At 37.7% G+C, this 15,730-nt stretch overlaps 1 protein-coding gene and 1 pseudogene across 3 annotated transcripts; both read right to left on the minus strand.

Moving 5' to 3' along the window:
• Positions 1–227: 227 nt before the first annotated feature.
• Positions 228–11,965, minus strand: LOC112737470 (serine/threonine-protein phosphatase BSL3). 3 transcript variants are annotated; one of them, XR_011869407.1, is made up of 22 exons: positions 10,787–11,851; positions 8,980–9,040; positions 8,692–8,770; positions 8,524–8,603; positions 8,339–8,433; positions 8,132–8,231; positions 7,195–7,264; positions 6,297–6,398; positions 6,115–6,196; positions 5,422–5,601; positions 4,394–4,667; positions 4,076–4,313; positions 3,813–3,983; positions 3,267–3,505; positions 2,546–2,630; positions 2,353–2,451; positions 2,075–2,274; positions 1,917–1,992; positions 1,199–1,334; positions 971–1,110; positions 472–847; positions 228–358 (listed from the first exon to the last, which is right to left on the minus strand). XR_011869407.1 is itself a non-coding variant. In XM_025787387.3 (21 exons), the coding sequence occupies exons 1-21, from the start codon at positions 11,229–11,231 to the stop codon at positions 764–766; spliced, it is 3,036 nt and encodes a 1,011-aa protein (XP_025643172.1). In that variant the 5' UTR covers positions 11,232–11,965; the 3' UTR covers positions 228–763. The 3 variants fall into 3 exon arrangements, 2 of the variants coding, with proteins under 2 accessions (XP_025643172.1, XP_025643171.1); XM_025787387.3 differs by having other exon boundaries at positions 228–847; positions 10,787–11,965; XM_025787386.3 differs by having other exon boundaries at positions 228–847; positions 2,075–2,451.
• A 1,295-nt stretch (positions 11,966–13,260) lies between these two features.
• Positions 13,261–15,017, minus strand: LOC112732792 (GTPase LSG1-2-like; annotated as a pseudogene).
• Positions 15,018–15,730: the final 713 nt, after the last annotated feature.

The following is a 15,730-nucleotide window of genomic DNA, read 5'->3' on the forward strand; positions in this document are numbered from 1 at the left end:
AGGCCCCTGTGCCAAAAAAAAATAAATGTTATTTTTTTGACACAGGGACTAATCTGTCCCAAAAAAAATTTATCAGAAGCCGGATTGGGTGTTTTTTTTTCTTGGGGGCCTCATTGTCCTTTCGAGATAATTGTCAGGGGCGGATGGGGTATTCACTCTTTTCCAAAATTTTCCACAATTGGATCTATTTCGCTATCGAGGACAAAAAATTCATACCGCAAAAGCCATTTTGGAGCACAAGAATATTAAAATTCTATAACCAAAATTCACATATTCCTGAGTTTCACACAAAAATTAATTGTACAGAGTATGGATAAGCCATACCTATGATACAAGACGCGACCCCCAAGAAATATTTCTGATATATCTCACCATCACAGGAAAAGAAAATAACAAAAAAAATTAGAAAACCTTCCAGTCCTCTTGGTGACAAAAATAGGCAACACCGACAAAATCCATGACAATACTGACCTTGATTCTGTACCTAAGCCTCAATTTACAACAGTGGGTGAACCCGGATAACCACTATCCCAGTCAAAATGGACAAAGCTGTGTGGCCATCGTGGTTTCTTCTAATCACAGAAAGGAGGGATGAATGCTGATTGAGTGTACATACGAACGCCTTCATGCTTTCTGCAGGGTTTGAGACCACGAGCTCGGGTACCCCATAATTGGCACGGTGCTATGTACAGTACAGTACACCAGAAACCACACGACAGCACAAGCAGTTAAGGCTAAACATTAGGGACTTTCCTGCTGATCACTATATCCAAGCAAGAGAACCCCGGTCATTTGTTACTTGAGGACGGCCTCTAGTTGGTGTCGGTGGTCTGTTGGCATTCAATTCCTGCCCATTTTTTAACCAACATTTTAATCAACTCAAATAGAAGATTGCATATATTTGATATTGCAATATTACAAAGCATCAAGAGTGCGCCAACCATTTAACCAAAAATATTTGAAGGAATACCTGCATCCATGTATCTTCAATATGACGCTCCGGTGATGTTTCGGGTGAAGAAATTGCAGGTGGTAATGGGTGGATCAATTTAGGAACCACCACAAGATCTCTACCTAAAACTAATATTGCCCCAGCATTATTTGCAGTACCTATGCCGCAAGTAAATGTTAAAAACTTAAGATTTAGAGGAGAAAATGATAGCAGGAAAGATGCAATGTAGCAGTCAGCAACATATACCACAGTAGTTTGTAGCTGAAAAAAGAGTGATCAGATGCCCCTGGGCAAAACGCTCAAAGCCATCCATAACACATTCATGTGCTCGAACAATCAGCTGAAGATCATTGTTGTTGCAAAATTCCATCACACGGTCCGGCTACAATAGCAAATCTCATTTAGATGAACATGATAGCATATATGCAATCTAAACTTCTCAAGGTAGAAGCTTAAAAAATGAGGACAGACATAATGCACAAAGGTGCCTACAGCTACAAGGCTAGAAATAACATCCCACTTCACTAAAGTGGCAACATTCAAACTAGAGGGAATGCCATGCTGCCATAAACAATTGCACCAGCAATTGGTAGTGAGTAGATGGACAGTACAACAATAACAGCAACTTTGAACTACAGCACAAATAAACTGAATTAATAAGTTAAATTGACTATTCAAATTTAAGTGAATATAACTATGCATAGCTTCAAAACAAGACCAGATTACAATTAAAAAAGTTCCAAGACATAATAAGCTATTGAACAATTGATTTAAAAGGCTGCTCCAAAATCCAGCATCACCAAATGGATTTCTAGAACAGGGAAATAATTGATATCTCAGCATATTGATCAAATTCCATCACATAAGACCCGCATAAACTTATAAATTGTTATTTTCTGTGTCATTGTCCAGGAAACTAATACAAATACATCAACAATTTCATCAAATAGAAGTTAGCACTCACCCCAAAAGTAACTAAACCTGGACCTCTAGCATTTGGCCGCAGCCCTTCCACACTGTCATTCTCTGTAGGATCAGACCTAGAGAAACATTTCATGCTGTCATTAGTAAAAAGGGATGCCAACTGAAGTGTCATAAACATGTAAAAGTACACAAACTAACCACAACAGATCCATAAGTACAATCGATCCTGCTTCCATCGTAATTGGACGCTGAATATTTTGAATCTGTTCCAAATGATTTATTGAGCGACCAATACCCCCATGCATGCAAATAATTTTTTTCTCAATTAGAGCAGCCAGAGGAAGCCAATTAAACAGACGGTTTATCCGATGCCATGCCCAAATACCATCTCTCTCACCCTGATCAGAAAAATAAAATGTTAGTTGAGGTATCAAATAATAATGAAAAATCATCGTCCTGCAGAAGAAATTCATTACCATTCGCTCAATGCACTCAATCCGGAAACCAAAAAGGGCATTAATATCTGCAGCTTCATGATTTCCGCGTATCAAATGTACATTGCTAGGATACTCAACCTGTAAAATTCTCATTTTTAGGAATGAAACTGAGTAGCACCGAGTTTTATATTCATAAACACCAAAAGAAGACAACCTAGTATACAGAGTATACCTTCAGAGCAAGCAAAAGGGTTATAGTTTCCAAGCTGTGTTGGCCCCTATCAACATAATCTCCAAGAAATAGATAATCGATATATCTGATAATAATTTACACAAAATTAGAGAGAAAATGGAATTATAAATCTTGCATTACAATACAACATTAAAAAAAAAAATCATAGACAATATGCGATAAATGTATAAACCAATGCAGTCAATAGTAAGCTATGCCATCCAATTGAGACTAATAGGAGCTAGGAAAAATCCCATTAGGGTTTAGGGTTTAAGATAAATATAAAAAAAAATTAAAACTAAATGCGAACTCAAAAAGGGATTTGTATCCTATTGTCATTCCAATATGGGAAAACATGTACAAAAGCACAATTTAGGTCAAGATTTAAGAAGTCTATAAATTGGAAGTGTTGAGAAATCCATCATACGAACTTGGGCTCAAAGATAAGATCTCAACAATGCATCAAATGTACAAAAAATAAAGACTTGCTCTTAGTTAGACTTCACAGCTGTGTAGCAAGCCAACCGATATAAATAATTACACAGAAGGTTGTGGATCTGACATCTTAAGACATTGACAAACATGCTTTAACACCGTGATAACCAATGCACCAATGGGCTTTAAATTATCAAAGAAAACATTAGCCTGGTACAATATTTGAAGCACACAGGAACTACTTATTAAAAGGCAACAAAACCATCTATGGGAACTAAAGACTTACGCTATGTCACCAGCAGTTGACGGAGCTCCATACTCATCAAAGAGCCGCATAAGATCCCCAAATTGCCCATGTAAATCACCAAATATTTTAATTGGTGCCCTAAGTTGTAAGACAGTTGGTTCACTTGAAAATATACGCTCTGCACTATCACAAAGATCCGCAAGTTCATTGCAATCTAAGAAAAACTGCCGGCGAACTGGTGGTTTCCAGCCACGGGGCTTCAACAGATGTGCTATGACCTATAAAGGATGTCAAGAAACTCTCCATAAAAATTCTAAACATAATATGAAAGCCGCATGCTTGATGTTGCAACAAATTAGGTATGATAAAGGCAACATGAGTAGGTAAAATTCAACCGAACACATTCAGAATTTTGCCATGAATAGAATGCGTGTGATAGAGACGGGGTAGACAATGACAACAAAAGGAAGGCCAAATGAACGGGAAATAACAACATTCACAGTAGGGTTTTAGGAGTGCGGTTTCAGCTCTAGACCCAAACATGACATATTGATAAAAACATCATACTCTCAGAAAAGCTTATACCTTCTTTGGGACACTGTTGATAGACATCTGCCGATCTAATAATTTTCTAGCAGCAGTTGCACTTTCTGGAGTCCCATAACTAACCCGTCTGCCTTCATTTTCAAACTGATCAATGGAAAGCTGTCTAACCATGCCACCTAATGCTCCACCAGTCTCAGCAGCAACCACCACCTGGAAATTTTTCAGAGAACAGGAGATGAACTTAAATACTTCAGGTAAGATTTGACATACATAATTTTTCCTCATCAAAATGTATTACTCACAGCTCTGTGATGCAGTCTAACTCCACCAGGAGTGATGTTATTTGCTCCTGCAGAATCAGGCTTAATCAGAGAAGATATTTGTTTGCCACTAGGGGTAGCCTCAGCTGTACGATCTCTGTCAGGCAACTCAACTTCTCCATTCTCCTGCCGTGCTTTTGCCGCTGCCAGCGTGGCACTGATAGCTTCTGCTTCTGCAGCTGATGCTTCAACCAGATACTCAACTCCTTTGGTAGTTCGCCTGTTCATCACTTAAATGATAAAGCCAGAAAAGTGATATATAAAAACTTTCACAAACTGAGATGATTAAAGCTTTCAAACCTAGGTCCCTGAAGCATGGCATTTTCAGTGCTGATATCACTGTACATGTCACCATTTACAGGGGCAGCAACCGGGTTACCCAAAACAACTGAACCATCAGCAGCTGCTTCCGGCATATTTTGCCTTGTCCTGTCATCAACAAATCCATATCTTCCAGGTAATCGTCCAACTTGTGCATTAGATGCAGCTGCTGCCGCAGCAGCATGTGAAGCAGCAGGTGTTGTTTCAGCAGCAGCAAGATCTTCAGCAACAAGTAGGTCATCCAGCAAGACCCCTGCAGCAAAAATACAATACACTATGGTCAGTCATATGCATGAAGCAAACAATTAGTTACTCGCCTCAGGATGAAACCCACAGTATGAGAACAGACACTTTCAGCTTGCAAGATCAACATGGATGCACCAATTACAACAGTCAAAATAATATTGTTGTGTTAGACCAACAATGAAAAATAATTTGATAAAAGAAGTTAGAATTCAGCAACTAAGTCAACTGGAATTCTAACATGGTTGTTCTAGTCACTAGCCTGAACAAATACCAAACCTATTTGAACAGTAATACTCCAAGTTTCTCTTAACAATGTAAATGGACTCAACTCAACTCAACCCAACTCAATTGATCCTCAAAAACAACTAATCATGCACCTAAATAAAAAAAATCTAAGGGTATATAGCTATAATTGAGCTATTCCATGAGTTTCAATATCTCAATTCTTCTAGCTCCAACAAAAAGTTTACATGAACAAAACATTATCATTCTCTACATATGCCAAGTCTAAATAACTCAAGACACAGCCAAGATTCAAATGTCCAGACTGTTTCAAGTCCACTCAGAAACCCAAAAAATTAATCCAATCATTACCAAGCAAAGTAATACAAGTAAATCAAAGAAAAAGAAAGTAACTACATTATCATCAGAAATCAGGCTGATGTAATGAAACTACTATAACCAAACTGTCATGTACATCAAAAAGATAACAAATGAACTTCATCAAGACAAATCCTCAAGAACTCAGATTCATGACTTACCACCACGTAATCCACCATAAATATAAATTAGGTCACCAATAGCAGCAGCTGCATGTCTGCAACGCCGTGTCAACTCAACTGAGGCATCACCACCAGCTGCATCAGCACTGAATTTACCTGTTCTTGGGCTGGTAACAACAGATTTTGTATCACACCATACACCAGCGGCAGTGTCCAACACTATCAACAAGGGGGGAAAACTTTACAATAAAATTCTATATCTATCAATTATTGGTATAACAACAAACCTTGCTTTCATGTTAAGTACTTAAAAACATTACCATTGATAAAAATTAACTAAAGGTTACAGCAGAAACTAGGCATCTGCAAGCTACCCTACAAACAGTAACTACTACAACAGTAATTTAACTCCAAAAAAGTTTGTTATTGCTAATTACAGATCCTCTAGATTTACGCAATATTCAGATCCTCTAGATTTACTGAATTTATTCTGTCTTTATTTTCACCACGAAAAAAAGGAAACTGTGTCAAAAAATGAAAAATACATTACGTATCAAGAAAAAGGATATACAGTAAGGTAAGACAAGAAAAGCAACTAGTTTTTTTTTTTTCTGTTTTTTTTTTTTTTTGAGTTGTGGTGGTGGTGGATTTTTTTTTTTGGGGTTGGGGGGGGGGTGGAGGGGGGATTTGCCAGCAAGCAGAAATATTTCAAGAAGCACCACAAACAAATACCTGCAACACTTGATGAGTCTTCTACCATCCGTCCTCCACCAAGAGCCCCACCAGACACGTGGAGCCTTGCATTAACAAATACCTATAATAATCAAATCAAACAAACTATGATGCTTGGAATATATAATCAAATAAGACTAATAGAATACAATTACAAAAAGAAAAGGCAAAGTAAATCCCACCGCTGCATGCTGATATCTTGGAGATGGTGAGACACCAGGAGCAATTGCCCACTCCCAACGACCGTCCCTATGCTTAGCAAGTCCATATGCACTAGCTAGTGGCTGCGATATAAGGTTTGGGAGCAAGGGAAAATATATAATCAAAACTGAATTAAATCATTCACAAGAATCACAAAACAATATTGAACCAAAATTTGATTGAAATAACTATCTATAGGCATATGAACTCAACACAAAATGGCCACTGAACCACAACTATCAGTTACATCCATCAGCAGGAAAGCGTCCAATTTATATTTGTACATTATAGACTGCCAAAGCAGTTGCAGACTTTATTTGGTACCCGTTTAGAAACTAACCCATTTAGTGTACTCGAAGTCCAACAATTGAGTGTGTTCGTTTAAAATTAAATATCCACAAGAAAAACATTCAATTACTTAAACATAGGTACAAACATTTCGGTTACGATATGCCATCTACTCTGAAGGGAGAATCTTGAAAGACGGAGAAAATCTCGAGAGACATAGTCAACATTTGGTCAGGCAAGCTCAAAAACAAGACAACACTCTTTTCGGAAGTTCAATCATAAAAGACAGTGATCCTTCCTTTGATTAAACCAATTTTGACTAACTGTTCCCCTGTGCTAATAATAAAACTGCTTTCTTGCTTATAAAAGTCAAGGATACTTCATCCTCACCCTAGATTAATTACCTCTGCTGCTATTCAAGCAAACCAAAAGGCAAGGAGATAAACCAATAGCAGGAAAAGGATATCACTAATAACCAGATGTAAGTATATCCCCCATAAAAAGGTTTCCAAGATGGACCAAATCAATAAAATGAGAATGTGTAAAATTACAAATAGAATTAGAACGCATCAATTATAAGAGATAACTCACAATACTATTGGCGTCTCGCCCTCCACAAAGCAGAAGCAGCCCATCAGAGCGTGCACTTGCAGTTGCATACCTACTCAAAAGTAAATGACAAAGTGGAAACTTAACCCTAGATTATCAAAACTATACTTTCAAGCACAAAATGATAGCTAACTTAAATAAATACAGAGTTTTACAAAGTTATTTTTCTGACAGCTACAAAGGTAAAGAGGCATAGTACTCCTTTAAATTAAAAATAAATTAAAATAACACATACAGCTTTTTGCTCGACTCCAGAAACAGAACAATAAGAAAATTATACTATAGCATCTAAATTATATTCCATGCAATGAGTCCAGCATCAATTACAGACCCCTAGCTCAAATCTCATGACCTTCACACAAGAAAGCAAGCAGAAAATTAAGATAATCATACTAACATACTACACTGTCAATCAACTCCGAAAACAATGAAATTATTATGAAATGATTAACAGAACAACGAATAAGCAAGCACACATTAGCAACAGTTAGCCAATGGATGGATACTATGCTTGATATGGCAGAGCCAATGAAAATTACAGGAAATCACGGGTAGAAACAGGACACTAAAGAAAATTTTAAGCATGGGCCTCACTAATGAAAACAATTTGATAACTGGGGATTTGTCTTGCTGGTATTCAAAACTATAAGCAAAACAAATATTGACAAATATTTCATCCACAAAACATACAACATCCACATATCTACGAAGCCTCACAACCTGGAAAACAACGGTTTAAAATTTTAAATTAAATCATTCAATCGCAATAACTTAAATAATAACCCTCAAAACCTAGTTATATACATCAAAGGCAGCAGAAAATTGCCATAATATTTACAACTATTTAAATTGTTATGAACATAGTTTGGTCAAAATATTAGATAAAGAAAGGAAAAGGTAGAGTTCATGGACACAGTACATGCATGGAGGCGGACCCTCTCCTTCGGGCTCCAACTTGCGCCATTCATAAGGCTTGGCTGCTGTGTCTAAGGCCCATACATCGGCTAAAGGTCTCTTTCCTAGAAAGCAGGGGGGGAAACTTTAAAAACACAATAAATTTAGATACAAAGGCAAGAAAAATCACCCAAGGCAGACAATGTCACAAAGCTAGCATTTGGGTAGTTACCATCATTGCCTCCAATTGCCATGAGATACCGCTGCCCCACCAAAGCCATAACATGTCCATAACGTGGCCCTGGTCCAGGTCCTGGAACATTAACCCTGGCACAACATTCATAACCCAATATAACTGATAAAGACCCTTAGGTAAAAAGGAATTCAAAAGAATATAATATACATTCCGAGCCTAACCTATGCCATCGTGGCCGTTGTTGTGTCAGATCAAGAACATGAAGGTCCTCAGCTGACAAACCAGCTGGACCAATGCCACCCTGTTCAGCAATGAAATATTCCACTAAGGACTAGGCTAGTGATATAATCAATACTAAGATAATTGTAGAAGTACCCTTGGCACACTACCTGAATAACTACCATTGTTCCCACAGCAGTCGCCACATGTGCAGCTCTTGGGGTTGGAGGCTCTCCAAAAGGAGTTATCCTGCATTATATTGTCCTTTTTAGAACAAAAGTTAAGTAAAAAAGGGTATACAAGCTTTCCTTTAAGTCTTATAATATGGTTGGGAGATAGGAAAATAAGGAGAAAGGAAAGAAAGGAATAGTAAAGCGAACTAGTTCCTTTGTTTCAGAGTTTGGATACAGCTAGCAAGTAAAAGGAACTCAAGGGTGATAACCTGGCCCAAAGCTTACCTAGACCATTTCTTAGTTAAGACGTCATAACAGTGGACATCAGCTGTCGCACCAGCTAAACCTGTAAAGCCAATAAAATAGGTCATCATCAAATCCAAGCATAAAAATTATTGATCCAACCAATATCAGATGAAAAAACAGAAAAGAAAACCAAAAAAAAAAAAAAAAAATAGACACATAAAGCAAGGCATATCAGTGTTCTTCTTTCAGTATCCCTACGAAGATGAGCAGATGATGCAAAATGTCTATCAAATTAAGACTTTTCCCACAATCAAGTTTTCAGTGCTTAGTTTCCAATATTGGCATGAACCAGAAATAATGTACAACAGCAGCAACCTATTTTGACTTGGACTTGAGAAATAGAACAGAGGTATATTCAATAATTAAAATTAAGGGGGGGGGGGGGGGGGGGGGGGGAACCAACTATCAAATTTGTTAAAACAAACTATGTCAACTGATTTGGGTAAATTTACTATTAAAACAACATATTACTGCAACTGAAAAACTAAAGATTCAGATTTTCAGAATATAAGAAAAATGACACAAATGTGACACACAAAAATATAAAAAAAAAAAAAAAACTCTAAACAGAAATAATATTTTATTTTGTTAAATTCAAAGCTTTTAGGAACGTTTACATAATAAACCACTATCAGCAACTATGTGGGGGGGGGGGGGGGGGGGAATTGAAATATCCACAGCAAGATGGATTGTTCAATGCTCAACCTTGCTATAGATGAAGACATATGATAAAAGCTATGGCATGCTCATGAGAATAAAACATAATCAACAACAAATAAACATTTTCCTAATAGGTGAAACTGACTACATGGATAAAAACAATGCTATGAAGAGCATGTAGCTAGTAAATATCACAACTGGAGTGGAACATAACAAAATGAAGTGGAGTTGAAAAATATAAATGAAATAAAGGATCACCAAATCGGTAAGTCCATTGCTTGAAATTATCTTGAAGGAAGGAAAGAAAGCCAATGGAATTAAGTGTTCACTAGGAAATGTTGTTTTTCTTTTCTCAACAGCTTCTTGTTCCCTACAAGAGGGAACAGAGCTATGCGGCAATATGAAACTTAACTTTAGCCAACTTCCAATTTTATCTACAAACCATAAAGGAAAAAGGAAACAAAGTCAACAAACAGTGAACTGGTAAGAACCTACGGGTTCTCAACACTTTTTATTGAGTTGTACTCCCAGGATAATAAAGTATCCAAAGCAAGGCTTATGAGAGCAATAGTCTCCAAAACTAGAGAAACAGTCCATCAGACATCAAGGTGACGCCGTGAAAATTGAACAGCCTTGAAAAACCGCCCTTCTATCATCATATTTCCATTTCCACGCCTTGCTATATTGGTCAAAGGTCGTTATGCAAGAAAGCTTAAGCTATGAAAACACATGTGGCCTGATGAAAACTAAACTGGCCAGAAAATCATGGCAGAAAAAATGTTAACAGATAAAACAGTTTCTCTCCACTTCTTCACAAAATTCTAAAATTCTGAAAAGAGAAAATGAAAATTCAAAACAAACAGAGGTATCTTCAGAACCACAATTCAATCGGTGCTTAGTTAAGCTATGCTTTTAAACATCCATGATAATAACTCTACAAAACCCAAATCCCGCAGCTAAAAATTTAATTCAGCTTTAAAACACATCAACCATGCAAAGCGCACAGCTTAGAATAGATTTCCCATATTCTAACCAAACTAACAATACCAAAATTGAAAATACTTATCATCTTAACTACTTATTCATCTCGAGAGAAGAAAACAGTTATGAAAGTTAAAATACATACGTATGCCAGCATTTCCAGGAGAAGCAGGAGCTCCTGACGCTGCGGAATTCCCTTCCAGAGCGGTGGCACCGCCAAACAGAATCAACCGCGGACCAATGTACCCTGGTGTGCCTTCTTCTCCAACCGCAGCCACCGCCGTCAGCGTGTGGCCACACCTTGGCCCTGGACCGTCCTCCTTTTTCTCCAGAATCGCGTCAACCACCGAGTAAGTTGGCGCCAACCTCGGACCAACCACCGGACTCTGCTGCACCTGAGCTGCCGCCTGCAGCTGCTGATGATTCGCCGGCGAATGCGTCGGAGACCCGTCGACGGAGGATGAAGTCGGCGGCGACGACGTAGGCGATGGAGACTCCCTTAACTGCTGCTGCTGCTCCCTTTCCGCCGTGTGGTTTTGCGCCGCCGGATCGTGATTAGCCTCCGGCACCATCGAGGAATCAACATCCATTGCTTCAACCCTATGATTTGAGCAGTTCCGTCGAGATCGTAGTTACAATTCCGGCGAAATCGCACTCCAAACCAACATTACCGATTCAGTTCGAGAATAATCCGCAGGAATAACCTCGCCTCCAAAACGGAACAACTTAATTCAAAAACCCTAACTCGAACAATCCTCCAGTCTTCAATTCCAACAATTACCAAAACAAATAACAAAAAATACACTACACGAAAATTTTCCCGAGAAATTCGGTTAGGTTTGTTCTGTTTCTCTCTCTCTCTCGCTCACTGTTTCTGTATCTATCTATCTATTTCTGTTTCTGTCCGAAACTAGAAACGAAAGAAAATAAGCGGTGAACGGAACCGAAATGGAACGGAACGGAGAACATAAACATACACTCTGGCCCCAAAGCGCAAAAACTAAAATTAATATAAAATTGTCTTGAAAATTAAAAATTAAAGAACACCAATTGTGTCTTTTTCTCTCTCATTCTCTCTGATTTTATTCTCTGGAATTATTTTTTCTTATTTCTACGGAAATGTCGTGGTTTATCGGGGGATTTAATTAATAATGATTAAGGATCGTTGTGTTTAGAAAAAAGAGAGAAAAGGAGTGCGGTCAGTGACCGGAATGAGCCGGTAAGGTAAAGTGGGGTTGTTAGGATGACGGGGGGAGGGCGGCGGCAGAGCGGATAAGTAACCGGAACAAACGAGGATTGGTCAGGCGATTTAACGGTGTTAACCGGTTTCCTGATTCTAAGGAGTGCTTTACCTTAATGACAGCTCAGCAAGTAAGATGCTGACACGAAGCGCTATATTTAGGCCATTTGGAATTTTGGATAATTATTACTTTTAAAAAGTATAATAAAAAATAGAAAAATTTAAGAATATATTTAAAATAAATATAAAGTGGTAGAGTATATGCCTTATCACCAAGTCTAACCAGAAATGATTTAGGGATACCCAATGATACTGAAAGTCCATATTCAAACCCATATAACTCATATCTGCAAAATGCTCAAGCTCCTAACGAAGAGAACACTGAAGATCCGCTTAACTATTTACAAGATCCGGAGTGGATCTTAGAACAGTCAATTTGGCATGTGATGATACATCATTTTTCTGAGACGGTGATGAAACTCTTCCAAAAAATTATTTTAATCCATCCATTTACTAAAACAAATGTCCCCACTATGTATAATTATTGAGTGTACTAAAATAAAATAATCTCTGTCACGTGTCTAAGTAAAGTCAAAAAGAGATAAGGTTTATCTTTATCCTCCAACTAGCATTGTATAATAGGCTTGTTTAAATTATGTAAGATATTGTTATCCTTCAGAGACCTCTATATAAAGAGGAGCTCATATCAGTTGTATTCAGATCTCAACGAACATTGTAATATATCTATTTTTCCTACTTCACAACATGTTCTAAATTTCTTCTTTCTCTCTAAAAGCTTAGCTAGTGTTATTTCCTTCTTTCTTATCCAGTGTCATTAAGTATGCTCTGAGTTTGCCTTTGTGCTACAGAAAATCCTGCTCATCAGAATATGACACGGATAGAATTCATGAGAATTTCTCATAGTGGAAAAAGGACTTAGTGTTATAATACCAAGTTTTACTCGAACCCATTAAGATCTCACCCGATAAGGTAATTTATAGGGTGACAGGGATAAACAAAGGTGTTATAATTTCGATCTCCTGCAGTATTGAGAATAATTGAAATAAGGTGACAAAACAAAAACAAAAACAAAAGCAACTATCAATTTCAGAAACAGGAAAAAAATATTTTATTATTATAACGAGATAAATTTCTTTCGAATGGCAGACAGGCTTTCCCTTCGATTTGAGATTATCTACTTAAATGAACAAAGGATAAGAGAATAGTTTCTCAGCTTAGTAGTACCTAGTATCCTGTATCATTAGGCAATGCCTTGGTAGTTGGTACTACATTTTTCAAGTTGTAATTTACCTATCAAATTATTTTATTTTCAATCCTATGCCATCCAGACAAAAAGAGGGGGGGAGGGAGGAGTGGGGTATCCTATAACAGTGTTTTCATAACATTAATGTTGGAACAATAACTTATGGCAGTCAATACATAGGCACATAGCTTTCTCCCAAATAAAAACTTCCTCATATGTGGCAAGCCTCAGAGAGAGAAATTGCCTACAATGATCTATTTCTGCAATGCCTTACAAACAAACAAAACATCATTTCAACACCTCATAAAATGTACATGTGGTCAAACTAAGGTGATGTACAAAAATCATAGGGCATCATATAACCCGATCAGACCTTCGTAGGACCAGTATTTACTGGTTCTGAAAGACTCCTGCAACCGGCATGCCATCACCATCATCATTCCCTGCCCTCCATGAACGATCCTTCTTCCTCTGAGGCTTCTTATGGTGCTTATGAGACGACGCCTTTGGTTTCTTGACAGTAACTTTCTTTGAAGCAAGTCCATTGGCCATGTCAAACGAATTGAGGTCGTCCAATATGTGATCAAGATTTGGTGTAACCTCGCTCTCAACATCTGAGGACTGTTCAATACCAGATGAATCTGACTCATGCAAGTTAGCCAAGTCATGTTGTCCCATGTGATCTTCCACATGCAGCTCTTCGTTTAACCTACCCGGGGGCAATTGGAAGTGAGGCAGCTTCCCATCAATGTAATCTTCAGGATCTGACGAGCAGCCCTAGTTTCATCAGGCAGCCCACTAGAGGAGACATAGCCACGAGATGCACAATATGCTCTCAAAAGCTCGGATGCCAAAGGGGCCGGGATTGTGGTTCATACGGCTTAGGCTTTGGAAGAGTGATTTTATAAACATCCTCTATGACATGTCTTGGGACTCTATTGGCTACAACTTGGACAGACTCCCTGTGTTCAGTCATCCTATCGATAGGCAGCACTCCACAAGCAACCATCTCATATCTGGAGCTTGAGAATGACGGAAAAACTAATCCAGGGCAATCACAAAGGGTAAGTTTGTCAGAAATAATTAATGTCTGGAAGTGCTTTGTTTTTCCCGGAGTAGAGGTGACACCAGCCCTTTTTTGACCGACAAGAGCATTGATGGTTGAACTTTTCCCCACATTAGGATATCCAACAATCCCACAATTACATTACTTGATGATGAATTACCAGCAGCATTTTCACCCGATGCTTTGATGTTAGATGGCCCTGTGTCAGAGGAGCTTGAATTTCTCCTCATTTCAACAATCTCTTCTGCCTCTGATTGTAAACGTGCCAAGAGCTCATCCCTTCCATATATCTTTGTATCTGGGTTATTGGTTCCCCCAGTGTTAACAGCCTCCTGAGATGAACCCAGCTTTTTGCATTCCAGAGCTGCAGAAGCAGCTTTAGCAGACCAGAAAATGAACAAAATATCATGAGCACGAAAGTATTCTGCCCACTTCTCTCTGTAGAAGAAAAAGGGAAGACAAAATCAGATTCTAAGCAAGATAAAAAGTAACGTTCAATGATCTGATACCGTATAAACCCTAAGTGGGACATTTGACCTGATAGAAGCAGGTAGAAGATCTGCCTTATTAATCAAAGCAGAGTGCGTTATGCTCATCAACCTCTCGTGCATAAGCCTGTCCCAAAGTAAAGCAAAGAACAACAGATCATGCATGGCATACATAACACAGAATGGTTCTTACAACAGATAAGGATGCTTCAGAGTAAGATAAACAGATCTAAGACATATATCTGGCAAAAATCAAAGTTGTGACTTCCTTGAATGTCCGACACTAAAGCTGCTGCAAAAGAAATCCAGTACAAACATTTTCTATATTTATTTATTTTTTAAGAGAATTATTAGAATCCTAATCATCCTCCTAATTATCCACCCAATACTTAAATGAGTAAAAATCAAATATATATGCTATTTTTGAAAAGATAAAAAAAAATTCAAAATTTCTTTATTAGAAGTTAAGAAGATAATTAGAAAGATGAATTATGGCTTCCGATCATTTTTCATGTTGTAACCTTCAGTCATAGCTTAGATAGTCAGGTTTGCTACAGAGCTAGTGAACTCTACTCCAGACTTGTCAAGTAAGCATTCCTTTGAGGAAGAAAAAGACCAAAATACCAAAAAGCATATTACCTCAAGATCAGGACAGCGATAGAACAGGGGTCACGAGAATCGACCACCATAACAAGCTGATAAGAAAAGTGTGAGAGGGTGAGGTTATAATCATAATAATTCTTGCACATAAAGAAAAAACAAAGAGATTTAGCAGAAAAAGGTTAATGCATTAACTATATTTCTATACAAATACAGTATCTGAAATAATTAAAACAGAATTATGAATACTCTCACGGTAAAATACCCTTATAAATAGTGAAAATAATACATACATTAATTTCAGAGATAACATAGTTATATACTTGGCAAACCAACCCAAAAAAATAATAAAAAAAACAAGATAAATCAGAATAGCAGCTTGAACTTCTATGCATTGAATAAAAGCAAAGAATAAACAACAAAAGTACCAT

This window comes from Arachis hypogaea, chromosome 13, assembly GCF_003086295.3.
Source record: "Arachis hypogaea cultivar Tifrunner chromosome 13, arahy.Tifrunner.gnm2.J5K5, whole genome shotgun sequence".
Taxonomy (NCBI): Eukaryota; Viridiplantae; Streptophyta; class Magnoliopsida; order Fabales; family Fabaceae; genus Arachis; species Arachis hypogaea.